Here is a 26589-nt window from a genome sequence, read left to right on the forward strand (position 1 = left end):
CGACGATATTTGCCATTTCTATCTTGTACTTACGTCTGGCGCATCCTGGGTGACAACCTTATGCCATTCGGTTTACGGGTCTTTCACTTGCATCGGCTGGGTACACGGTATATATCGGTAGATATCTGCCTTCCGCGCAAAGGCGTTCACGAGTATTACGATTTGCGTTCTGAGAGATTTGCGCGCATGCGCGGCGCCTTGCTTTGTTTGGGTTGTCGACACTCTCGAACAGTGGTGCTGTCCTTCGCTAACGTTTCTTGTTGCTTGCGTGGAAATATCAAGCTTGCTAGATATCAAACTCACGCAACGTAGAGAAAACCAACGCAAAGCAAATGGCTGGTTCAAGCGAGCGACTCATGAACAGTCCTACTTGCGCGTAGGCGACAGATCTTTGCGTACGAGCGAAGCGAGTCATGCAAGCAAGCGAAAAACGCTAGTGGCAGTCTCGTGAACCCGGCATTACGCCGATTGGCAAATTCATTTACCACGATGGCAAGCATTATAGTGTATGCCATTTATACGACAAGAAGAAGAGGAATTTAAGTTTCGGTGCTGTTATTTTTACGGCTTTTTTGCCATTTTTTTCAGTATTTAACTGGTGGATATATAAAATAGACTCCTAAAGTCATTTAATAAAAAAGTTGGGCGGAATTAAATGGATATGTTCATGTAGTCGTGCTCGAACAAGACGAGTCGTTTCTTTACTGACGTTACAAACAATCTTTCATTATTGTTTTTGTTGTCTACGGATGCCATTGCACTTCAGGCTTGTCATGATAATGCATAGGTATTGCTTCGAAGGGTTCGTCGAGAGGTTCTCTGTAATGCTGATCCAAGAAATAGTCATCAAAGTAAGGGTAATCTGAAAATAATAAACTGTAATGTATTAAAGTCCAAAAAATTGTGATATCTGTCGACATTTATGAAGGAGGAGTTGTTTTATTTTATTTTATTTATTTAATTCAAGCCACACGACCCAAATATACCTATACTTTAAGGACCAACATACATACAATAATAAAGCACTATTTACATATACTAAATAAGTAATCTACACGATATGTGTTTGCTGTGCCATACAGGTTACGGCTGGAGGGCTTTCTTTTCCTCTTCCCTACCTTTATGAAGCCGCCTTCGTTACTCCCGTCGGTAGTTGAAGCGGCTACAGCGGTGTATGCATGTGTAGGGTATAGCGTACACACGCTTGAGGTTTTCGCCGGGGTTTTGGCCGAAGGATAAGGGGGAAGAATGTAAACCGGCGATTCCGAGGTGTGTTGCCAGACACTATACTGCGCACACGAAGTGCAAATCGTATCGTTCGTGTGTTCGTTTAATTTTTTATATTATATTACATGTATCTTAGTGTTTAAGATATACATTATATGGGTCATAGTTGCTTGATTTAAACGAATAAATAAAAAAATATACAGACATAGACAGTATTAGTGGCATTATGTAGCAGCCTTGCAAGATAACTTGACAACATGCCACAACTAATTGTGCCATAGGCGCGCGTCGACTAAGCAGACATGATTATTAGATAGCTAAATTATTATTATTTTTTTTATTTAGATAGCTAAATTTAAATAATAGCTGTCAATTCATTATCTTCCTTATCATATGAGTGTGTGCACGTGTGTACGTTTATTTCAGTCCCTCCATCCATCCCTGGCAACTCATCAGGCAAATGGGCCTTCTATCACTTTTAAATATCAACTCCCGTTTGCACTGAAATCACAAATTAGATCGCTGAAAAGAACAGCGCCAACAACTGACCTGTGTATACGTCTCCGTACATTCCAAAAATATTGTGTATTTATTGTAATAAAGAGAATATCTCTAACTATAAGGGGTTGCTCCATTCGGTGGTGTAGGATAAACAGCAAAACATCTAATTACAAAACAAACGGAATCACATTTCATCGGTAATTAAATATTTAACATGTATTATTGTAAAGCTCAAGTTAAACTGGTTGATTTGGAGTGAAACAATTGACGACACCCGTCATTTTTATTTCAAATTCGGGCTGGTTGTCATCGTAATGATTTGGCAGAATAGTTTTCAAACAAATTAAATGACATTTCGTTTCTTTTTCTGGTTATATACTAGATGTTTCAGCCGAAAGACACCCAATACTGGACATAGGCATCCCCCAAAAATCGCCACATCGATCCTCTTTTTACCGCTTTTATGATAAGATTCCAGTAGATATTCAAAATTTGTCATTTAGGAATTTTAAAACTTTACACTTATGGTTATTACATATTACCTACAGCGTCTGCGTAAGTGCTTGGATGATAAAAATCCATGGTAGTGACCCATTTAGCACTTGCAGATTTGTCTCGATATAATGATATTTGAAATTAATATTTTAATGATAAATGTGTACATATGTATATTAACAAAGAACAACTCCTAGATTGTCTTGCTCATTCTTCTCATGGGATTCTGCCTTACGAATGAGCAGTAGAGTTTAATCAATATGTAGGTCAATTAATATGACGATTTTAAGTTATATTGCTTATCTGTTTAATGAAGTTTATTTGAGTTTGAGTTATCTACACGGAATGGAGTCAAAATAACGAAATCCGATATTTAAATCTTGTTTCTTCTACAAAAAACATTTACAAATCCCTTCACGAATCAAAGGCAACGGTTCCTGTAGACGACTACACTATAACATGTAATAGAGGACAAATAAAAATAATAAACAATAATGACAAAGTGCTGCTGACGTAGTTGCGGCTGGTCACTGCGGTTGGTCGTCACGCCTTAATTTGGTCTTGACCACATTTTATATTGGTCCCACAGTTCTCAATACATGGTCTTAGATAAGCTGGTAAATTAGGTTCTATTCTCGTTATGTAGTGAAATAAATAACTAATTATCGCTATAATTATTAACACAAAGATCGAACACTATGAAAGAGTCCTTCGATCCGGTTGGATTCAGCGAACAAAGATCTGCAATAAGCACAGAATAATTCGTAAAGTCTTCTAGTTCCTTCCGTAGCTCAGTCGAATCCAGCCGGATTGAACAAATTTTTCTTAATGTTCGATCTCTATATTAATAATTATAACGTAACATTATAATTACCGCAAGCTCGAACTTATGTCTTCACAGGGCCATTATTATTTAGACTAAAATAACTCAGTCTTTGGGTTGGTGGTACTCACGTTTCCATTCTATGGCTTTGGGGATGAAGATGCAATATCCTGGGTGAATTGCAAACCATACTGAAAAAGATGATGGAACTAATTTAATTTTTCGATTTCGTATCAGTGAATTCCAAAGCTGCATTGGCTAATAAGCTTAACTGGTTGCTCGAGGCTAGACTAGAGTATGTTTGAAATTACAATTTTTTGTTATATTTTTTATTTACATTTAGAGTAAAATATTTACGAGTTACTAAAAACATCTTCTAATTAAACGCTGTAGAAGCGCTGCAGTAGCGCGTTTGTGCTTATCATAGAAAAATAAATACAGTAGAGTAGAGTGTGGTAAGTGAGCGCGGCACGTGTGCCAACAGTATGTGGAGTTCCACATACTTGAGCTTAGTCTGCCATTTTCACTTTGCACTGACGACCATAAGATCGCATCGATTATCTCGCGCAAAACCTCGAAAATCGAAAAATATTTGAAATCGCAAAATGACATATTTTGCTATTTATGTGTGCAAAAATAGTAGTCGCACTTATATCCATGGTGGTGTTTTATATCAACGTTAACTCTTATTTTAATTAATTATAATAAATTTACAATATTCTTTTAAACATAATAATTTTTTTGTTACAAGAAACGTAACATGAACGCCTCTTTTTTGGAGAACTGAGTAAACATCTCGAATTGATCGCTAATCGGCAGCACATTGATTGAAATTTCAATATGAAATCAAAACGTCGTAACTTGTTATATAGGTATTGAACTTTAAACAACAGTGTAAAGTTAAAATTATGTTAACAGTCCAGTATTTGTTACTTCTTTTTAAATTAGAACCTACGACCAGTCATCATCAAGATTTAAGAGCGTTTCAAATTATAAATGAGTGAGTTTTGGCAACTGTAGTTGTGATTGTTTTTTTCTTCTGTGGTGCCAACGAACATGAAACATGTTACCTACATAATGGACGTCAATGGATTTAGGCGACAGCATCGAGTATATAACCAGAAATGGAGACGAAATAAGGGCCGTACATTCCTGGTAACTCACCGGTGATACATCACTTATAAATATCAAATCTCGTTTGTACTGACATATTACAGCGCCAACAACTGACCTGTGTGTACGTTTCTGTATATTCCAAAATATATTCAGTATTTATTATTATTATTCTATTATATATTTATTATTATTCAGTAGTTGTAATAAAGAAAATATCTCTAACAATGGCATGCTGTTCCATTCGGTGGTGTGGCGAAAAGCAGCAAAATATCTAATTACAAAACAAACGGAATCAAATTTCATCGGTAATTAAACTGCCTCCGTGGCCGAATGGTTACCATGCCTGACTGCCACGCAGAGGTCCCAGGTTCGATTCCCGGGCCGGGAGAAATATTTGTATGGCCTACATGTATTTCTCTCGTGAGTTTGGGTGTAATTTGTGGTTATGTATGTGTGTGTCCATGGCACCCGCGACACAGGGTTTCCCTAGTGCGGGGCTATGTCAAGTGTGTGCGTTATTATTAAAAAAAAAAAAAAATTATATGTAATTTTGCAATTTTCGTCCATTATAGCAAAGCTCAAGTTAAACTGGATGACTTGAAGTGAAACAATTGACGACACCCGTCAATTGTTTCGAATTCGGGCTACCCAATCGGAGCGCACACATCTCGTCTCTATTTCTGGTTATATACTCGATGTGCGACAGTCTAACATCGAAACTAATTTTGGATTGTTACCTACTTTTATGTCTAAATGATAAAGTGAATAGAACACTAATAGGACTGGATTTGACCTTTAAATGCAAATCTGCGCTTCTACACGGAGCACTAACAAAAGAAAAGGTTTTGTTTACCTTTTTGATCCATTTTTATGAAAACAGATTTTCGTTATTTGCTAATGAAGCTGTATCGAGTCATTCTGACGATGTTTATAGAAGCGCTGTAGTGGCACGTATGTTTCACTGCAGCCGCGAGACATCGCACATTGAGAATGATAGTGGCACAATTCAACTCAATTTTTGAACGTGTCATAAAACAGTTCACCAATCGGGTACTGTAATTTACGGGTAGCTATAGCTACCAGAGACGTTTGACCGTAAATGGCGTATTGAGTAGCTATGATTACCAGTGACTATTTAATGGATTGTTCGTGCCTTTAGAGATGGTTAGAGATAATTCGTAATGACGTCACTTTCGAGAGAAAATTGACAGTTCCAAGAAAAGATACATATTAAGCCTGCTGCAGCTTGATTTTGAATGCCTCTCCCGATCGGAAACTGCGTCTTTTCCGAGTCGAGGCGCATAATTGCCATTCACAACTGATTGAAAACTTTGACATTTCTAATCGGAATAATAGTTGATTTAACTCACAAATTAGAAAGATATAATAGGAATCAGGTTCATCTTCTCGCTCAGAAATCCATCTGATTTCGAGACTACCTAGTCGGATCAATTTAGATTTGAATTAAAATTAGGGCCCTGATATCTACTTATCGTAAGAGCAGTTTATTTAGTTATTGTAAGAGCGAACGAAAGATCAAATTTTTCGTTTAATTTATTATATGATCGAAAGAGAGAGAGAGAGAGAGAGAGAGAGAGAGAGAGAGAGAGAGAGAGAGAGAGAGAGAGAGAGACTGCTACGGTTAATTGTCAAGAGAGAACAGAGAGTCTATTCAGTTAATGGGACGGCAGGAAGTTTGGAATGTCTGTTTTAATTTATTATAAGAGCGAAAGAGAAAATATTATTTTTTGTTTATAGAAAGAATGATCACAGTGTCTTTTCTATATTAGGGGTTAAAGTATGAAATTGCCGTTTTATTGCAATAGGTTCTTTGAATTTTCATAGAATCTTCATGGTTTGAGGTTTTCGAATGAAACTTTTTTCAAATGGTTTCTGTGATTTTTTTTTTTAAATTTGAAACATTTGAATATCGACTTTCAATTGTTTTTGTTATTCAATTTAGACAAGAAAGATGGATACTGCGAAAATTCGAGAATTTTTGAATACGAGTTCCGACGCGGAACTAACGCGGCAGAAACAGCCCGCAATATCAATGCTGCGTTTGGAGAGGAGTCTACTAATGAACGCACCGTGCGATTTTGGTTTAAACGCTTTCGTGATGGAAATTTCGACTTAAAGAACGAGCCACGAGGAAGACCGCCCACACAGGTGAATAACGATGAATTACGAGAGATAGTGGAAGCCGATCCTAGTCAAACTACCCAGGAATTAGCGGCATGGTTTAACGTTACCTTACCCACAATATTGACTCACTTGCGTCAAATCAATAAAATAAAAAAATACGAAAAATGGGTGCCTCATGATTTGGCTGATCTGCAGAAAGAAACGCGTGTTGAAACTTGTGTTGCCTTGTTGAACCGGTACATAAATGAAGGAATATTGGATCGAATTGTAACATGTGATGAAAAGTGGATTCTTTATGATAACCGGAAAAGAAAAATGCAATGGCTGACCCCAGGTCAAATGCCACAACAGTGTCCTAAAGCAAAACTTACCAATAAAAAGGTAATGGTAACTGTTTGGTGGTCTCAGCATGGTGTTATTCACTATAGTTTTCTCCGATCTGGTCAAGCAATAACGGCAGATGTCTATTGTGCCGAACTCCGAACCATGTTGACAAAACTAGCAGTAAAACAGCCCCGACTCATGAATCGATCTTCACCATTATTGCTCCACGACAACGCGAGACCTCACACAGCACGAGAAACCATTTTGACCCTTCAGGAACTGCAGTTAGAAACCATTCGTCATCCTCCGTATTCACCAGACCTTGCTCCAACGGAGTACCATTTTTTTCGTGATTTGGACAATTATCTACGTGACAAGAAGTTTTCTTCCCAGGAGGCAGTACAAAATGCTTTCACACAGTTTGTGCAGTCTAGATCGTCGGAGTTCTATCGCAAAGGCATTAATAACCTTCCCATTAGATGGCAGCAATGTATAAATAATAATGGCAACTATTTTGATTAAATAAATTTGTTAAAAATTTAAAAAATAAACAATTTAGATTTTCAGTACAAATCGGCAATTTCATACTTTAACCCCTATTATTTATCGTAAGATCGAAATGACTGTCAATCAGACTTTCGGACAGTTTTGTTCGTCGTGTGCGTCTATTTAAAAGCGTGTACTCACATTCATAGCTCTCCACACAATTGACGTACTGCAGTTCACAATAATTAGTGAAGTTGGCGTATTGATGGTGGATAGAACGAGCGCAAAAACGTCCCGTACTGAAAAATATAAGGTTTATAAGGTTAAAAATAAGGTTTTCGACGTTGCAGTTTAAAACTTTAGAACAAAATTAAATGTAAAATGACATGACATAAATAGGTGTGACTATCGCTAAATCGTAGGCGGCGCCATCTGTGGCCGTAGCATAATAATAATAATAATAACGCATACACTCAACATAGCCCCGCACTAGGGAAACCCTGTGCCGCAGATGCCATGGACATACACAACCACAATTTACACGTAAGCTCGCGAGAGAAATAAATGTAGGCCATACAAATATTTCTCCCGGCCCGGCAATCGAACCTGGGACCTCTGCATGGCAGCCCGGTATGGTAACCGTTCGGCCACGGATGCAGTTATGTGTGATAAACCTTCCCGTGAAAATATTTAATTCAATTGATAATCTAAATTTTGAAGAACAAGGACAACGATATGAAATTGCATATATAGCTATCTTTGTCGTTTAATCGTCGGCATCATTGCGAAAACCATGAAACAAAAAAGTCTTTTCATTTCGTTTGTCGCGCTCAATTTTTACGTTGATAAAATTACTGTGTAAATGTTTTAAAATCAACTGTCTCCTTGAAGCCATGTGTGGCACTGTGTTAATCTTTTGCAGTTATTGGTAGCCGGTGCTCGCGATGATATAAAAATGTGACGTCACGGTGCTCGCCATGTTCGCTATGGTGATAAAATTTTAAAATACTGGTTTATCACTCGAATTTGACACCTAAATGTGGATATAATAGCTTTACGGGGGCTTTTTACTTTTAGTTATGCGATCTGCGGCGGCGTGATCGGCGTACTAAAAGTACCTATTCATTGTTTAAAATTTTAATGTGTTTTACACTTTAACTTGTACTTGAACGGCTCCGTAGTCCACATTTACGAAATATTATCAAGTTAGGCTCAACTCACACTGGGGCAGAGTTGAAGCGTCTCGTCCTGTTTTTCAACTACAACGCATGACTACAATTCCTATTTAGGCTAGGGTACTTTTCGAAGAAATTTTGTTCATACAGGCAGTCTAATAATTCTTTATTAGACTCGACTAAAAAGCGGCCGAAGGTAATAATAATATTGGGCGATATTATTCACCTTCACACACTTTCAGTCCCGATTTCTTTAGTAGTTCAAACTGTTTGAGCTTTAGTATGTCATCCTTACTTTCACTGCTGATGATAACTCCTCTACATTTAGTTTTACGCATACCGCTGATATGCAGCTTCATTTCTTCGGGCCTTATTAATTTCTGGATAGTTTTTTTTAGTATCTTCGCTTGAAGTATCTTTACGGGGCGGGTAAATAGCAACACTGCTCGTATTTGATGGGCATACTAAAGGCAGACCTCCTTTCCTAACTATATCAGCAAAAGATTTGTTTGATGGTGATGGTCTAGGGACTGTTTGCATGCTAGTTTTCAGGTCTTTTAATTGGGCTTCAACGTTCACTTGTTCCTTCAAAGTGCTAATCAAAGAATTGGGCGAAATATATTTTTGCTTCAAGTACTGGTACTGCACTGCCATTTGAGAGACATCTCCAAGTACTGACCTGCTAATATTACTGATTTTCAACTTCTGCTCAGAGTTTAATTTTCCTTCGCCAGAAATGGTGCAGATGTCATTCAGACATTGTTCTATTCGGACCATCCATTTCTGGATTTCCTGTGTTGAGACCGCGTCTATAGTCATCACAGACGCTGGAGCTGGGGATAGTTCTGGTTCCACGTGTCGTCTAACGGGAGGTGGACTACGACTCGTCATCGTACTTCTGCCGAACGGGCTATTCATTCTTCATACTTTGAAAGAAGCACAAGGCCGCACGTAACGTCACAAAACACAAAGTCCGAAAAGTGCTCAGACAGCGTTGGCACAGTTATACTTTTATTGTTATTTTAAATATCAAACATAAAATACTGGCAGACACGTCCGTCTCTGCTCAGTGCTCTAAAAAAAATTATCGGTAAGGCTTATTTTAAGAAATTTTCAATTTTCTGTTTATCGAATTTAGGTGTTAATCGTTCGTCGTAGTCCAGCTACTGGGCGCAAGATGGCAGCACGTTGAAAACGTCGTAACTTATAATAAATGTATCGAACTTTCAACGACATAACGACTGGGTAAAGTATAAATTATATTAATAATCCAGAATTTGTTACATCTTTTTAAATTACAAACAATATCAAGATTTCGTAGCGTTTATCATTTGTTTGGACGTGGATTTTGGCGACAGCGGTTCCGATGGTAATCGAGGCTTAAGGCAATTCCATTGTTTTTTTCTTCCGTGGGTCTAGTGTCAGCGGGTTCCGTAAAATGAATTATGATAGAACGAGATTTTTTTAAATGTTTTGTAAAAACTATACTCACTCCCAAATTTTAAGGCAGTAGTAGGCAATGTAGTCGCAAGTATGTGTGAAAGTCATTGGTCGGATTATAATCGTCGTCGTTGACCGCGTGGGCCGGACCCTGAAATACATATAAGTATGTTTTTTCTTCTATAATATCAATTGACGGGACGAACAAGACGGTAAGCTACACGCCTATCCTTGACAGTTACAGTACCGCTGAGACCTTTAAATCGCAAAGATCTGAGGGGCACTGCCATTGCGCCCATCACCCTGAGACATACCCTTACTCTTCAAAACCGAAACACAGTAATGCTGACATTACTGCTTGGCGGCAGAAATATGTAAGGTGGCAGTACTTCCCTGGACGAACTCTTTCACAAGGAGCTCTACTGCTACTAAAAAATGTATCAACAATGTAATAAATTACTCAGTACTAATACCACATCCCGGACACCCCATACAACAGTCGAAAGTTACTTACTACTACTACATACAGCAAGGCGCTGTCTGCACACGCGCAAAAATGTGTGCATGAAGTGGCAGGGTTAGCCAATACTTTCTCGTACTTATTACGTTATGTACGTAATTCTAACGCGAATCTGTTATCTATTAGAATTCTATTAATAGAACCCTAATAATTACACATGTTCATTACTTATATCTGTATAATATTATATTATTCATTAATTCACTAACTAGAATAATATTGAAGATTTAAAAAAATATATATATTAAAAGCACTTAAAATGTTATATTTTGGACAGGTACTTTTAAATAAGTTAACTAAGGTATTTGAAATTGCGTGTCCAAGTTTATAATTACATAATTAATAATTATGTAGGTATATTCACTACATAATATTTATCGGCAATACAAATTGAAAATTCGAGGACACAAGGGTCTCGAATTTTCAATTTGTAACGACTAAAAAGTCCTTGACAAAACCAAATACAAAATACGACGCAAGCACATTGAAAAATTCGTGAGGTCCGCTGGTTCGTTCCGTGGCTTAGTTGGTATAGCGTCTGGCTAGAAGACGTCGGTTCGAATCCGGCCGGATCCAAGGATTTTTTCTGAATGTTCGATCTTTGTATTAATAATTATAACAAACTAGTGGAGTAATTTCACAAAAAATAATTGAATATCATTCAATAAAAATTTAAAACACAGTGAATAGCGACATCTCTCGCCAGGGCTGGTAACTGTAAAGATATCTAACTGGGTGATAAGACTTTCATAGATTTCTCATAGATGGCGCTACGACTAAAAAGTCGTTGAAAAAACTAAACACAAAGATACGACGTAAGCACATAGAAAAATTCGTGAAGTCCGCTGGTTCGTTTGCATAGCGTTCGTGGCTTAGTTAGTATAGCGTCTGCCACGGTAAGCTAGAAGACGTCGGTTCGAATCCGGCCGGTTCGAAGGATTTTTTCTGAGTGTTCGATCTTTGTATTAATAATTAAAATAAAAATATCTAAATAATATTTGTGAATTAGCATTATATTCAAAATTCGAAATTTAAACATCGAAATAAATCTTCCTTTCGAACAGCACGCTGACAGCCTTGTTGCCGTGGCATTGTGACCGTCAATATGAGGGACGCGGTGTGGTATCTAAAGTTAGGGAGGGGCGGAGAGTGACCTTTCTCGTTACTTTTTGTTCACTGGCTATGCTAATACAGCTTACAGAAGTAATATTGCATATACTAGCGACAATACTTAGATTTTATTGAGGGATCGTCGGTTTACTTACCAGATAGTGGTCAATTTCCCGATGTCGCTGATCATCTTATTCTCATCGGTATTGGGTGTCACATCACTGTCATTGAACTTCAGGCTTTCCTCCATATAACCATCAATTCTACCTAAAATGACAATTGTGGTGTACAGGTATTCGTAACTGCGTTCCGGTTTGGAAGAGTAAAGACCCATTTAGATGGAGAGAGTTTCTCCCACGCTTCGTGACGAAAACTCGTAGGCGATTATCGTAAGCAATAATCGCCATAAGATTATCATATCATAATGTTTACATTCACGCAAGAACTAAAATCTCGCCTACGATTATGTCGCAAACAACTTAATCGCCTCCTCGACTGTTTACACAGAGAAATATATAGTAAGGAGATTCTTGCTTACGAGTTTTCGACTTGTCCAAACACGATCTCGTACGACATTTCTTCAAGTTCATACGATTATCGTACAAATCGGTTCGAATCGTTTTGAGTGCGAGAATCGCCATTCGAGTTCAATGATTACTGCGGTATTGACTAAGGACATTTCGAAATAAAGAAGTACTATCTTGGGTCGTAATGTAATTTTTCATTTTATTTGTATTTAGCTCTCTTAATCGTAATATATTATTTGTATTTTAGTAAGTAGTAAGCTAATTTAAGTACCGAGCTTGTTAGCTCATCTCTAGGTGGTTAAACCATTAAGTTTTTACCTAGCGTTAATGTAATAAAATAGTTAATGTCTTTGAAATTGAATAAATTAAAAAAAAAAGTTTATAAGGTGATGGGCGTAATGATAGTGCACATTAAGAGACGCTATTACCTCATCTCGAATTAAAATTTTTCCCGTACTAACACGGTTCATTTTGCTTGGGTCGAGTGGCACTGGCTTTATTTCAGAATAATTTTTTTTACAAATGTAATTAAAGCCACTCGAAAAATGTATATCGTATAGTATACGCGTTCTATTTAGTTCAGTTGATATTAAAAAAAATTGTATATTATATAGTTGTAAAATTTCTAGGTAAGTTTGTGTTTTTTTTTTCTATCGTGAACATTTTTGGGAATCGTGTTTTCACACCGTATAGTTATCAGTGTATATTCTCAATTTTAATATATATATGTATATCTTCCATAGTGATTGATTCAACAGTTTCACTGTTATCCGGAAGCAACCAAAGCCATTTGAAGTAGTATACACTCTTAAACCTTTGCGATCAAAGCCAAAAATGGCATTGCAACTGTTTATTTATTTATATTACATATTGCTTACAGTTAACCCAAACGCAATAATGAACAAACAGTATTAAGTAAATTGTAATATTGAATAAAATATGAAAATTTATAAAATTTTAAGCGCAATAACATAAATAATAAATTATTACTATCTATCTAATCTAACTGCTTCCGAGGCCGAACGGTTACCATGCCACGCTGAGGTCCCAGGTTCGATTCCCGGGCCGGGAGAAATATTTGTATGGCCTACATTTATTTCTCTCGTGACTTTGGGTGTCATTTGTGGTTGTCTATGTGTGTGTTAATGGCAGGGTTTCCCTAGTGCGAGGCTATGTTGAGTGTTTATTATTACAAATTAACATTAATGAAATAATAAATAAAATCCATTGGTTATTACATTTTAAACTAGCACATAATAGCTATTACATAATACTGCTGTCTCCGATTAAGGACTCCATATAGCGTTCTGAGCATGCAAAAAGGTCCAACGAGGAGTCAAAGTTATGCAACGGATGTAGGGGTAGAGGGGCCATCTCACTCACTCTACATCGTGTGATAGGTATTGCAAATAACCTCATTCTATGAAGTCGCACGAAATTCGTTTTAGGTACCAAAAAACCTGTCTTGGACAACAAAAATGGATTGTATATTATTGCCCGTACCAGACGAAACATGTAAGTCACTAGAGCCAGATTACGTGTCACTTCTAGCATTCTATAATTTACCTTACCTAAAATAAATGTTGTGGGATAAAGTATGGGGGTAATATCCATACATCTTCTTGTATAAATTTTGAACAAATGTATATCTTTTGAATTTTCTCTAACATTTGTGTGTGGCTGTGGTGGACGGGGTTCCAAATGATAGCGTTACATTCCAATTTGCTCCAAACAAAGGAGTTATACAAAAGACACGATATGAGGTTGTTTTTAACGACTTGGATTCTCTTAAGACGAAACAGAGATACTTGCGCGAAGTTTTACTAATTTTTGCGATATGTTCTCGAAAAGTGAACTCAGTGTCGAACCATGTGCCTAAGTCTTTGACTGATTTAGCTCTACTAATCCGAGTATCATTTATTTTGTAATCACTGATTATTTGTTTGCGAACACGAGAAAACAACATAATCGTACTTATCTCAACATTCAACCATAAACTATTAATAATAATATACATAAATAATGTAAAAAATAATATAAATATGAATAATATAAATATATTATTTCTTCCACACTCGTTCACGTTATCAATGTCCCTTTGCAAGAGCACACAATCAACATCAGACTTAATCGTCATGGCCAATTTGACATCTGCGAACATGAGACGCTCGCTTTGTCGGATAGTTGGTGGCAAATCATTTATTATAATTAAAAACATGAGTGGTCCAATGCATCTACCTTGACCTACACCAGAGTTCAGTTTACAAGGTAGAGAAAGGCATCTGTTGTACTATACATATTGAATATGCATACAGTTTTTTGAGAAACCGGTAAGTATTAATTTCTTTAGTAGAACATCATAATCAATTTGATCAAATGTTTTCTGAAAGTCTAAGTATACTAACGTCAACTTGCTTTCTGGAGTCTAGCTCGTCAGATTGATAAGATTGGAAGCTGTAAGAAATCCATGCTGTTGATCACAGAACCACCCCTTAAGTTGTTCACAAATAGAAATGTGCAAAACGGTTTCCATAACTTTTGCAAAAACAGATAAAACAGCCACGGCGCGATAATTTATTATTTCAGATTTGTGTTGTGGCCCGACCATCATTGGGCCCGACTTATGTATTGGTAGACCTTTTGACGTTTTCCAAACATTGGGATATGTATTGCATTTTAGGGACAAATTAATGATATGGGATTGGGGGTTAGTGAATGCTTCCCTGCAATGTTTTATCACTTTTGGAATACTGTATGGGCCTTGGGTAAGTTTACGCTTGAGTTGTTTCATAGCGCCATAAATATCAGACTTCGATACTTGGTCCACAAAAATATGTCGATCGGACAATAGCTGGTATGAAGATTGCTGGTAGGATTGCCGTAGCTACACCAGCAAAGGCATCATCGGGATTCAATATGGGAGCCGAAGTTAGATAGATGTTTCTGAAAAATGTCGTAACAAACTGGTGGAGTAATTACACATAAAAAATAAATAAATATCAGTTCAATAAAAATTTAAAATACAGTGAATATATATATATATAGTTATATGAATATATATATAGTTTCGGATCATTTGCCTATATATTTTGAGTGTGATCTAGGTACAGTTAAGCCTAAACTTGTGACTCAGGAACGCCCTCAGAGTGCAGTGATTTGGGGGGAAAGAGATGAATCGCAGAAAAACAGGTACCATGACCTTTGTCAGAAATACTTAAGAGATCTGGACTTTCCTTCTGAGTTCTCTGTGTGCGGCTTTGGGTCATGTAAATTGGCTGAGCATAAAATAATACTAGATAAACTGTATGAAAAAATAGTTTGTATATTATGTGATGCGGCGATACAGACAAAAAAGAAGGTTGTAACTAGTAGAAAAAAGAGAACCTTGTGTGGCTGGAATGATCATGTAAGAGAATCTCATCAGGAGGCCAGGCTTAACTTTCAAGTATGGACCCTCCATGGTCGGCCCAGGGCGGGATTCACTTACGACCGTATGTGCGAGACCCGTAGAGTGTACAAAGGACGACTAAAATGGTGTCAAAATAATCAGGAGCAACTAAAAATGAACGTGATTGCTAAGCACAGGTCTGATAAAAATTTTAGTCAATTCTGGAAATCTACAGGGAGGTTGGATGTCAGGCCTGGCCTCCCGGCGAGTGTAGCTGGTAGGGGTGACCCAGGGGAGGTAGCAAATTTGTTTATGCAGCATTTTAAGGTGCTGTCTCCACTGGGTGCCTCCGCTGGGTCGACCGACGCTGGGCCTGTCGTGCAGGGGGAAGAGCCGTTGCTAAGATTCACAGCGAGTGAGGTAAAAGCTGTCATTAAAAATATGAGCAGAGGTAAATCTCCCGGACACGATGGGCTCAGTATCGAGCACTTAAAGTATGCCGGACTGCATTTGCCAAGGGTCCTGTCTATGTTTTTCACTATGTGCATTAGTCATTCCTATCTACCAGATGATTTAATGAAAACAACGGTGGTGCCCATAGTGAAGAACAGGACAGGTGACATTTCAGACTTGAATAACTATCGCCCAATTTCTCTTGCGACCACGATAGGTAAAGTATTGGATAGTATGCTTGAATCATGCCTAGAAAAATATCTCAATCTCCATGATGCACAGTTCGGGTTTCGGCCTGGACTCTCAACCGAAAGTGCGATTCTGGCTCTCAAGCATACTGTCCAATATTACACTGAACGTAAAACACCAGTGTTCGCGTGTTTTCTGGACCTCTCCAAAGCCTTCGATCTCGTTTCCTATGATGTGCTTTGGAGGAAGATGGAGGACAGGGGAATGCCAGCTGAACTATTAAAAATATTCCAATATTGGTACAGCAACCAGACCAATCAAGTTAGGTGGTTCAACAGCTTCTCTCAGGCATACAGGTTGGAATGCGGCGTGAGACAGGGGGGATTATCGTCTCCAAAGCTTTTTAACCTGTATGTTAATGATTTGATAGTCGAGCTCAGTAGCATGCGTGTCGGCTGTCGTGTGGGGGATGTTTGTGTGAACAACATCAGCTATGCGGACGACATGGTGCTGCTGGGCCCGACTGCGAGGTCTATTAGGGAGATGTTGGCAGTCTGTGAGGTATATGCCGCATCACACGGGCTAATTTATAATGTTAAAAAAAGCGAGTTCATGGTCTTCAAGGCCGCCGGTAGGTGTCCAGAGTCATTTCCAGCGATTTCGCTAAATGGCATGAGGGTAAAACAGGTCTCTCATTTTAAATACCTTGGACATATTCTTGCCGACGACCTTAAAGATGATGACGACGTCGAGAGGGAACGCAGGGCTTTGGCGGTCCGCGGGAATATGCTGGCCCGCAGGTTTGCCCGCTGTACGGACCAAGTAAAAATTACGCTTTTTAAAGCGTATTGTCAGGGTCTGTACACGGGCGGCTTGTGGTTTAGCTGTTCACAAAGGTCGCTGAATTCCCTTCGCGTCCAGTACAACAACGTGTTCAGGATGATGTTGGGACTACCCCGGTACTGCAGTGCCTCTGCAATGTTTGCTCTATCCCATACAAGCTGCTTTAATGCGGTCTTGCGGAGAAAGATAGCATCTTTGGTTAGTAGGCTCCGGGGTAGTGACAACAGCATTCTGAGAGTTGTTGCAAACGACCACAGAGCGCCTGTATTGAGGCATCTCGTACGGACAATGATTCCGCACGAGATGCCTCGTAAGTACATGACATTTTAGTTTCTAAGTAATTTATAATTTGTAATTTCATACTAACAATAGTCTATAAGTTTGTTTTCTTTATTTTTACTAACACCAATGGATCCATGTTATCTGAGAAAAATAAATAATTTGAATTTGAATTTGAATAGCGACATCTCTAGCCAGGGTTGGAAGCTGTATAGGTATCTAACTGGGTGACGAAATACTTTCATAGATTTCTCATAGATGGCGCTCTATCTTTGTATTAATAATTATAACAAACTAGTTTTGTGTATAGTTATAAAAAGTTTTCTATTTCAAAATTTCTAAGAGGCTTCTCGAAATGAAGAGTGTTTTCGTCGTTATTGTTTATTTGTTTGCCCGATCTTAGAGAAAGGAACTGTTTTGTGAAGGCGTGTCGCTTACCACCAGACGCACGACTTCTTTCAGATATTATAAAAAAAAATAATAATAAACTGGGTATTAGATAGAAGATAGATAGATAGAATACATTTATTGACTTTCACACAATAATATGAAACAATAAATAACGAAAAAAAAAGAAGACAAAAAAAACGCAAAACAAAACATTCAAAATAACAAAAAGGTACGAAATCAAATAAATATGCAATAAATATATGTATTATTTAGCTGGTGATTCGCGGCGGTCGCTAGTGGTGGAAGTTATCCTAATTATCCTAACCTTTTGGTGGATATGTTTCGTATTTGACGCGTAACGCTTGTTTCGTCTTCATTTGTGGACTTGCTCGAGGTTTAGTTACATCGGCCGTCTCTTGTGACCCTGGTGCTTCTAACTGTCTTTCTGTTAGGTCCCAAAGTTTATGAGCCCGCTCTCTCATTTGTTTTTTCAGTCGCAACCATTCTTTTTGATCAAACGAAGATGAGACTTCTTTCTGAACACTATGCACGGGTGGCGCACTGAGTATGCGGTAATCTGGAATTAAATAAAACGTACCAGATAATTACGTGAATCACCGTGTACTTTGTTCTAATCTATAAACGTGCACTTGTTGGGTACTGGTCTCCTTCAAGAAGTCTGTATGCAATGTATAGGCAATAGTCCACTGCGCTGGCTCAATGCAAGTTTGGATTTTTCAAATAAAAATTTTCGAAAATATTGTTGTACCTTTTCGGCCATGCATGTTTTCGTTAGCTGTTAGCAATTGATAATTAGTAGGTAGACGAAATACATTTACGTAGCAGTAGAGCTTCTTGTGAAAGAGTTCGTCCAGGGAAATACTACCACCTTACCTATTTCTGCCGCCAAGCAGTAATGTGAGCATTACTGCGTTTCAGTTTTCAAGGGTAAGGGTGCTGGTGAAATTACAGGTACATGGACTTCTCAATTTATGTCACAGAATGACGGGCGCAGTGGTAGCACTCCTCAGATCTTTGGACAGGCGTGTCACTTACCACCAAGCCCATGTACCGTTACTTGGCCTCATAAACAAGCCTGATCTCAAACTGGAATAGGGAATAATACAGGGAGAAATCAACTTTTTAATGTTTCTATATTGTACCTACACTATGCTTATGCAATCTGATTTGTATAAATATGTTGTTTACCATTGCCAATGTCGAATCGTAGAATTGGAGAAATTCTAGAGAAAAGAAAAACCAGTTCTATAGTGCAGTACGTACACGAAGCGACTCCGAAACTACCGCTACACACTATCACTTGAAGCCACGCCTGTCGTTACATCAAGGTATTTCTATTGTCGATAGAAGTAACTATGAGTTTCACGCCTGGTAATATTAAGATATGACGACAAGTAATTCTTAATATACATATAGTGTCAGATGAGGGCAACGCCCATAAAGTACATTGCGCGTTCGAGTTCGTCGTACATTGCGGTAGTGATTGGACTACCTCTTCGTGGATATTATTTCCTAGTAACGCTCTGGTACTAAGAGGAGAAGGGACGACGGTGACGTGGGTGATGAAAGGATTTCCCTCAGAGAAGAAATAATGCAATGCAAACAATTATTAGATCTTTGCTTAGTGCTCAAGAGAATGAACTAAAAAAGATATCTTCAATTTTATGGATTTCACAGTGCCTGTGGTAAAATAACTGTAATGCTTTGAAATTGTATAAATAAATAAATAAATAAATAAATAAATCTTCAGTCATCATGGAAATAAAGGAGACAACAAAAATATAGAAAAATCCATGGAATTTCTTACAGCCCAAAACACAGAATTCCTGAAACGAATAGTGAAGCTGGAGGAGCAATGTAAGACTGATAAAGAATACGTTGCACTACTCGAAGACAAAGTAGAAGACCTGCAAAGGGAACACCGAAAGACCCATATGGAGATCAAGAACAACACAAAGGAGTCTAAAGAAGATCTTATAAATATGGTACTTTGGCTCTCTAATACTATTGGCTGTAATAATTCAAAAGCAGACATAAAAGATATTTACAGAATTCAAGGTAAAAGGGACACTAAAATAAAGGCACCTATAATAGTTGAGACATCCTCTACTATTATGAAAACTGCGACATCAAAACAAAATAAATCTTTCAACATCAGAAATAAACAGAAACTCTGTGAAACATCTGGGGTTTGCAAAAAATGAAAACGATCCTATTTACGGTTCTGAACAACTGACCCCGAAGGCTGCCCGGTTATACTTCCTCGCACGCGACGTATCTAAATCTAAAAGTTATAAATTTTGCTGGACTACCTACGGAAGGGAGGAATATGAAAAACTACGTTTGTGAGGAAGGATGAACAATCTCCAATAATTGCTATCAAAAGTGAGGCTCAAGTGCACACATTAATACAAGCAATCTGGCTAGTTCTAATACAATATTTGCTTTTTTTACCTATTTTTCTATTGTGTAGGTTTATTTCACAGTTTTTGTATTTTTTGTTCTTCTGATTGCCATGATCTCTGTTGTAAGGTATTTCATGCTGAAGTTGTTACTTTTCTGCACCATAACAATCGTACATGTACATAGAAACTCGCACACAAACTCAATGACACAACGAACACATCACACGTAATCCATTCTTTCTTACACACTCTAACAATATACTACAAACTATTTATAACAGAACTACTCACATATCACCTCCAAGTACATAAAATGCAACAAATACAAAACCATACAAAAGTGCAAACAATACTTAACACAAGTCATCATCTGCTCACCCAATCATGCAATCACATACCGTGTAAAACTGAAAAAAAAAATCGACAATCGCACTTTTTTATGCATTCCTATAAATGGATAGCAATCTCACACATTTAAATGAATTGGACGATCTTGTGGTGGTCAAAAATTATACTGTTTCGGTAGACGAAGTGTCAAATCATTTGGAAGTAAACGACTAGGACCTTTAAATAATCTCCCAAAACATACATATGTAGCATCTACAGTAACCTAGACAACATTCTTGTGTCATTATCTAAGCTTCAGCTTAAAGCAGACATCTTAGTGCTAACTGAATGTAGTCTGAATCTCAATAAACCAATCCCTCAAATACAAAATTATACGGGTTATTCTACTACTAAACATGTCAATAATGTGACGTTAGATTTAGATAGTGTTGAAGAAATCATGCTAAATCAAGCATCATGTTTACAAATAACCGTAAATAACATAATTATACTTGGAATGGTAGATTCCAGCCCCCCCTCAAATGCTAATGCTATTGGCTTTATTGATTCTCTTGATAAACATCTAGCAACAATGACCTCCGCTAATAATATAGATAGTTCTAACAGGAAATATAAACATAAACCTCATACTTAGTACTGATGAAAACTCACAAGTACGCAAAAATAGAAATAATTACCTTGACATGCTAGCAATGCATGGTATCCTACCAGGTCACAAGTTACCTACTAGAAAAAAGAGCTGTTTGAACCACTTCATGTTAAAGATGGACACTCTACATAAATCTGCCGCTATAGCTGTTTTAGACACAACAGTGACTGACCATTTCATGATTTTTCTAAAAATATCAAATATAACAAAAAATTACTCGTGCTCTAAAACTAAAACATGTATTGATTATGATAAAGCTTTATGCTAATAGAAGAATGCAATCTATACGAACTACCAAACTAACCCTAACTGTTAATATTAACTGAAAGCTTAATAAATAGCCTGAAGAAATGTATTTTGGAGAGCACAATAATAAGGCCTGTCCCTTGAAAAGTGCGTCTTATGAAATCCTGGATAACCGTTGGTCTGCTAAAATGCATCAGAATAAGAAACAACATGCAAAGAAAATTGAGATCGGATCCAGAAAACAATATTCTTAAAATTTCGTATAGGAGATACCGAAATTTTGTCACTAATTCTATTAAACAACTAAAACGAAATTATGATAGAGAACAATTTAATAAAGCTTAAAAACATCCGAAAAAGCTATAGCATACTATTGATAACTTTACAAATCGCAAAGGTAATAAAAGTTCAAATACAAAATTACTAGAAACTAAGTCCTTGCCCATAGAATGAGTTAATTACAACTATTAATACAAAGATCGAACACTCAGAAAAAACACTCAGAAAAAATTCCTTCGATCCGGTCGGATTCGAACCGACGTCTTCATACGTCTTGCATACCGTGCCAGAACACGTCTGGCACGGTATGCAAGAAACGACTGTTCGATCTTTGTATTATAATTATAACAAACTAGTGGAGTAATTTCACAAAAAATAATTGAATATCAATTCAATAAAAAAATTTAATTAATGAGTTAATTACGTTAATAATTACTTTGCAGACGTAGGCATAATATTAGCGGAGAACATTGATACTGCACTTTCTGATTTATGACCAAACGCATTATGTGTTTGCACATCCTTTGCACTTTTAAGAGCAGATTGTCAAGAAGTTTATTCTACTCTGATGGACCTCAAATCCGATAGTGCGCCTGGATGCGATAATGTCTAGCCTCCAAACATGTCGTAGCCGTAATCACGCACTTGGCTAACCTCTGCTTTGAACGAGATATTTTCCCACTTGCTTTAAAAATTGCCATCATCACGCTAGTGCACAAGAGTGGAAACAAAAACACACCTAGTAATTATCGACTCATATCAGTCCTAACAGCTATTTCCAAAATAATTGAAAAGTTGATAAACTCACGACCAACCAGCTACTTGAATACAAAAAACCTCTTGTTAATTATTCAATACGATTTTCGCCAAGGTGTGTCAACAGACGATGCACTGTCGACCCTTGCCACAAAAATTGTTACCCAGATAGACGCTGGGTATATGACAAAAAACTTATACAAGATATTTACATACTACTAGCAGTTCAATCAGTTCAAGCTACTGCTTGCCTGTTTGGGGTGGAGCAAATAAAACGAAGTTTCCACACTTGGAGAGGGCGCAACGATCCTTGTTAAAAGTAACGAATTTTAAGCCATATAGATTTCCTACAGATGCCTTCTAGCTTGAAACTAATGCCTTTACGGTTAGGAAGTTATTTATCTTACAAACCATCCTTAAAACTCATAAAACTTTACACTTGATCCTGCCCTTCTCCAGAGACGGCGGCATTACAAGGTAGCCCACGAGATTGGGGTACGTACGACCTTTGCTCAAAGATAATTTATAAAATTATCCACCTATCTTTACAATATTGTGAACAGAAAAAGTAACATTTATTTAAAAACTTCCCGGGAAGTTAATAATACTCTGGAGGACTGGCTTAAAACAAAAACGTATGATGATATTGAGGCTCTAATAAAAATTGGTAAGTAGCCCCCATATACATTGCTTGGCTCGTATAAACTAAAGAAAAAAAAGTAAGTGAATAACAAAATATTTCACTACATAACTAGATAATAGTACTCATAAGTTCTGCTACACGCGCGTGCAGTCTCACACATTCACACTAACTTACACATACACACCACACACACCACACACACACACACACACACACAACACACACACACAACACACACACAACACACACACACTATAACTTTTATTTTGAATTTGCACATGAAGATCACATATTCTTTAAGTTTTTCTGAATAATTTGTTTTAATTGCCTTATTTATGGATATAAAAATAAAGATTGTAACTTCGGGATTCTAACACAAGTAATTTTTACTTACAAGTAGCCCCAACACCGGATACTGTAATTGTTTTATCTAGTAAATAAATGCCTTTTTGTTTTTTTTTTTCAATTTCGTATTTCGTATTTTAAATACATATAAGGAAGTATTTTGTAATTTATATTTCAATTAAGACGTAGCATGTACATATTTTGCCCAGCCCTGTTATTAACCAATCAACAAATTTTGCAGATTACTTTTCAGCCGCCCGCCACCCGCACTATATTTGTCTTGTTATACTATGGCTGTAGGTACGCTGTCTCCTGCACAATATTACCTCGAGTGGAGATGACGTTTAAATGTGCACACCTGTGTGAACAAATACTTCTACTTACCATTTATACAACATAAAAACAACACAATGGATTGGCCCCCATACATTTTATTCCATATATGTATTACATTTATTAATCAAAAGCTTTTGGGCCTAAATCCATAATTTGAAGGTACTTTTTATCGATCTCTATATTCGATAGAAGCTGACAGAAGGTTCTAATTTTATTATGCCTTCCATGTTCATATTGTCGCCTCTAATAATAATAATTTGAGTCAATCTGTGCTAATATTTAGCTAAATATTTACTTTTGCATTCACGTAATGTTACAAAAATACTTATTTTATTACACACTTATTCACGTGAGATTAGGAATTTATGTAATTACATTTCAATGTCATCTGCAAGGCGGACGTTAAATTTACTCGTACTTTATCACCGCACGATAACGGAAAGCAGTAACTGCAAATAGTAAATCACTCAAGCGTAACAACGAAATAATAATGTTGAAAATATCATACAGTATGAATGAATGCGCTGTAGGCGTTTTGTTGGTAATAATATATCATCATTTTCAACATCATCAACTCTTTTGTACGTCCCACTGTAGGGAAAGGGTCTCCTCCAAGGCGAGGGGTTTTAGGTCATGGTCCGCCACGCTGGCCCAATGCGCGTTGGGGACATCTCAGGTTTACTGATGGTTATGACCTACCGCCTCTCAAGCAGAGGCCGTGGGTTTAAATCCGGGCTCGCACCTCTAAGTTTCTTGTAATTTAGGTGAAGTAAAACAGAGTGTGGAAACCTGCACTTCGAAGAAGGTTTACAACCCTCAGAAAACCTGTGAAGCTCACAACCCACTTTGGGCGAGCGGACTATCGCTTTAACACTCGCCTGAGAGCTAACCCGTACGCAGGGGACGTATGAATGGGTTGTTGTGGTGATGTAACGTTATCAGTTTTGAGAGCCATTTCTACTCCAGATCTCAGCGATTTTTTGTACCTATCTACATGGGCGGTAGTATCGCAGAACTTCAAAGATGCTACTATAAGGAATTGCAATACTATACCTCGACCGTAGAGTGTGAAGAAGAAACTTTTTTTTTTATAAAGTGGCGGTGACCACTGCGCCCGTCACCTTGAGAGATAAGGTGACAAGTGACCTATATGGTATCTGTTATTATAAGGTTAAAGTAAGCAGTAGAGCTCCTTTGAGAAAGAGTAGTTCGTACAGGGTACTAGCGTCTTTGAAGTTCTGCGATACTGCCGCCCGTGTAGGTACTGTTATGCAAAGGTTTTCATAAAGTGGAAAATGAAGTAACTGTGATTTATTAACAATATAGTCATTTATTAACAATAATAGATAAGTATTAAAGATTTACATGTGTCGCTCTACTAAATATTTACCCTGACATTTTATTTTTGCGTGTTTGTGCGTAGTATAATCGCATTCTAACGTAGCAGCGCGGTTGGTATCTGTGCACGCCGGTCGCCATATACATTCGTAGTAGAGTTCCTTGTGAAAGAGTTAATCCAGGGAAGTATTGAACCTTACCTACCTATTTCTGTAGTCAAGCAGTAATGTGAGGATTACTACGTTCCGGTTTCGGTTAGTGCTGATGAAATTACAGGTACATGGGACTTGTCAACTTATATCTCAGGGTGACAGGCACAGTGCCCCTCAGATCATCACTGTAACAGCTATAAACAGGCGGTCGCTTAACGCGTTCACGCTTTTTGGGTGTTGATATGGTTAGCGCGTTTTTGTAGTGCTGCTGGTATGTTTGTGGAGGCGCAGACTGGCAGCTTCTCGGCGATAATGCGCAAGAGGTGTGCCTCAATGAGCCGCCGCCTGCGTGACAGCACCAACTATATCCTGGGGGTGTTCGCGGAGCGCGAGAACTCAGCAATGCTCGCCCACTGGTCGCGATTGATGCAGTCATGTAATACTAATATTAATCTTAAGATCACCAGTAATATTAACGATAATAATAACAACAAAGCATTCACTAACGCCCTATATCCCCTCACTCTAAACCAGCAAAAGACGATCAGACATGGTTTGTTCCACTGAACGAATTCGAAGTGCACTCCCTTAGATATTTTTGCTTTCTTGGTAGCGTTTTGTATAATAAAATAAATCGTTCACTATGTATCAGTGGCGAGGCGTCGATATAACTCGATTCCCACCGGCTTGCCTAAAATTTTCCACGTATTATTAAATATTTTAAAGTAATTTACTATGTTGTGCTCTATTTTAGGCGTAGAGTAACTTAACCAGTAAACGGAAGAGTAATTGTATCTTGTGTGCTAATAAATGTGTTTCAGTTTCACAAGTACAAAGAGCAATATGATAAGATTTCCAAAAAAATTAATCATAATAATATAACAAATAAGCTTACGCTAAATTGACATTATATTTTAACATATATATGCATTGCAAACGTGATGTCATGCCTACGAGCACTACACTCGGTTGCTGTTGTTCCACACTAGGCAGAGCCTGTCCTGTGGCGACCCTATTACGATTTCATTGAATTAAGTGAATTTTGACAATGGTATTATTACGTTACATTGTGATTGTTTTAATATTAATAATAATTTAAATATCTTACAATGTATTTAATCTAAAATAAACAAGAGGAAAAATAAACAGAAAAGAGTGTTTTTTGAGTGTTTTTTCTGAGTGTTCGATCTTTGTATTAATAATTATAACAAACTAGTGGAGTAATTTCACAAAAAATAATTGAATATCAATTCAATAAAAATTTAATTAATACAGTGAATAGCGATATCTCTCGCCAGGACTGGTAGCTGTAAAGGTACTAACTGGGTGATAAATCTGTCATAGATTTCTCATAGATGGCGCTACGATTAAAAAGTCGTTGAAAGACCAAGTAAAAAAAAAGACACGACGCAAGCATATAGAAAAAATCTCGTGAGGTCCGTTGGTTCGTTCCGTGGCTTAGTTGGTATAGCATCTGGCACGGTATGCAAGAAGACGTCGGTTCGAATCCGACCGGATCGAAGGAATTTTTTCTGAGTGTTTTTTCTGAGTGTTCGATCTTTGTATTAATAATTAAAACAGAAAAGAATTATGAAATGTTATGTGGTTTTTGTTTTGCTCCGACGTTACTGACGACAATA

General features: G+C 37.4%; 1 protein-coding gene across 2 annotated transcripts; it reads right to left on the reverse strand.

The window, feature by feature from the left end:
* Positions 1 to 235: 235 nt before the first annotated feature.
* On the reverse strand, positions 236 to 23854 carry LOC113239829. Of its 2 annotated transcripts, XM_026476970.1 has the most exons (8): positions 23508 to 23854; positions 17757 to 18008; positions 11518 to 11629; positions 9785 to 9883; positions 7319 to 7416; positions 3178 to 3237; positions 1777 to 1891; positions 729 to 862 (listed from the first exon to the last, which is right to left on the reverse strand). In XM_026476970.1, the coding sequence occupies exons 1-8, from the start codon at positions 23551 to 23553 to the stop codon at positions 847 to 849; spliced, it is 798 nt and encodes a 265-aa protein (XP_026332755.1). In that variant the 5' UTR covers positions 23554 to 23854; the 3' UTR covers positions 729 to 846. The 2 variants fall into 2 exon arrangements, with proteins under 2 accessions (XP_026332756.1, XP_026332755.1); XM_026476971.1 differs by lacking the exon at positions 1777 to 1891 and having other exon boundaries at positions 236 to 862.
* Positions 23855 to 26589: the final 2735 nt, after the last annotated feature.

Source organism: Hyposmocoma kahamanoa, unplaced genomic scaffold (genome assembly GCF_003589595.1).
Source record: "Hyposmocoma kahamanoa isolate Upper Pololo Valley unplaced genomic scaffold, ASM358959v1 116, whole genome shotgun sequence".
NCBI classification, from domain to species: domain Eukaryota; kingdom Metazoa; phylum Arthropoda; class Insecta; order Lepidoptera; family Cosmopterigidae; genus Hyposmocoma; species Hyposmocoma kahamanoa.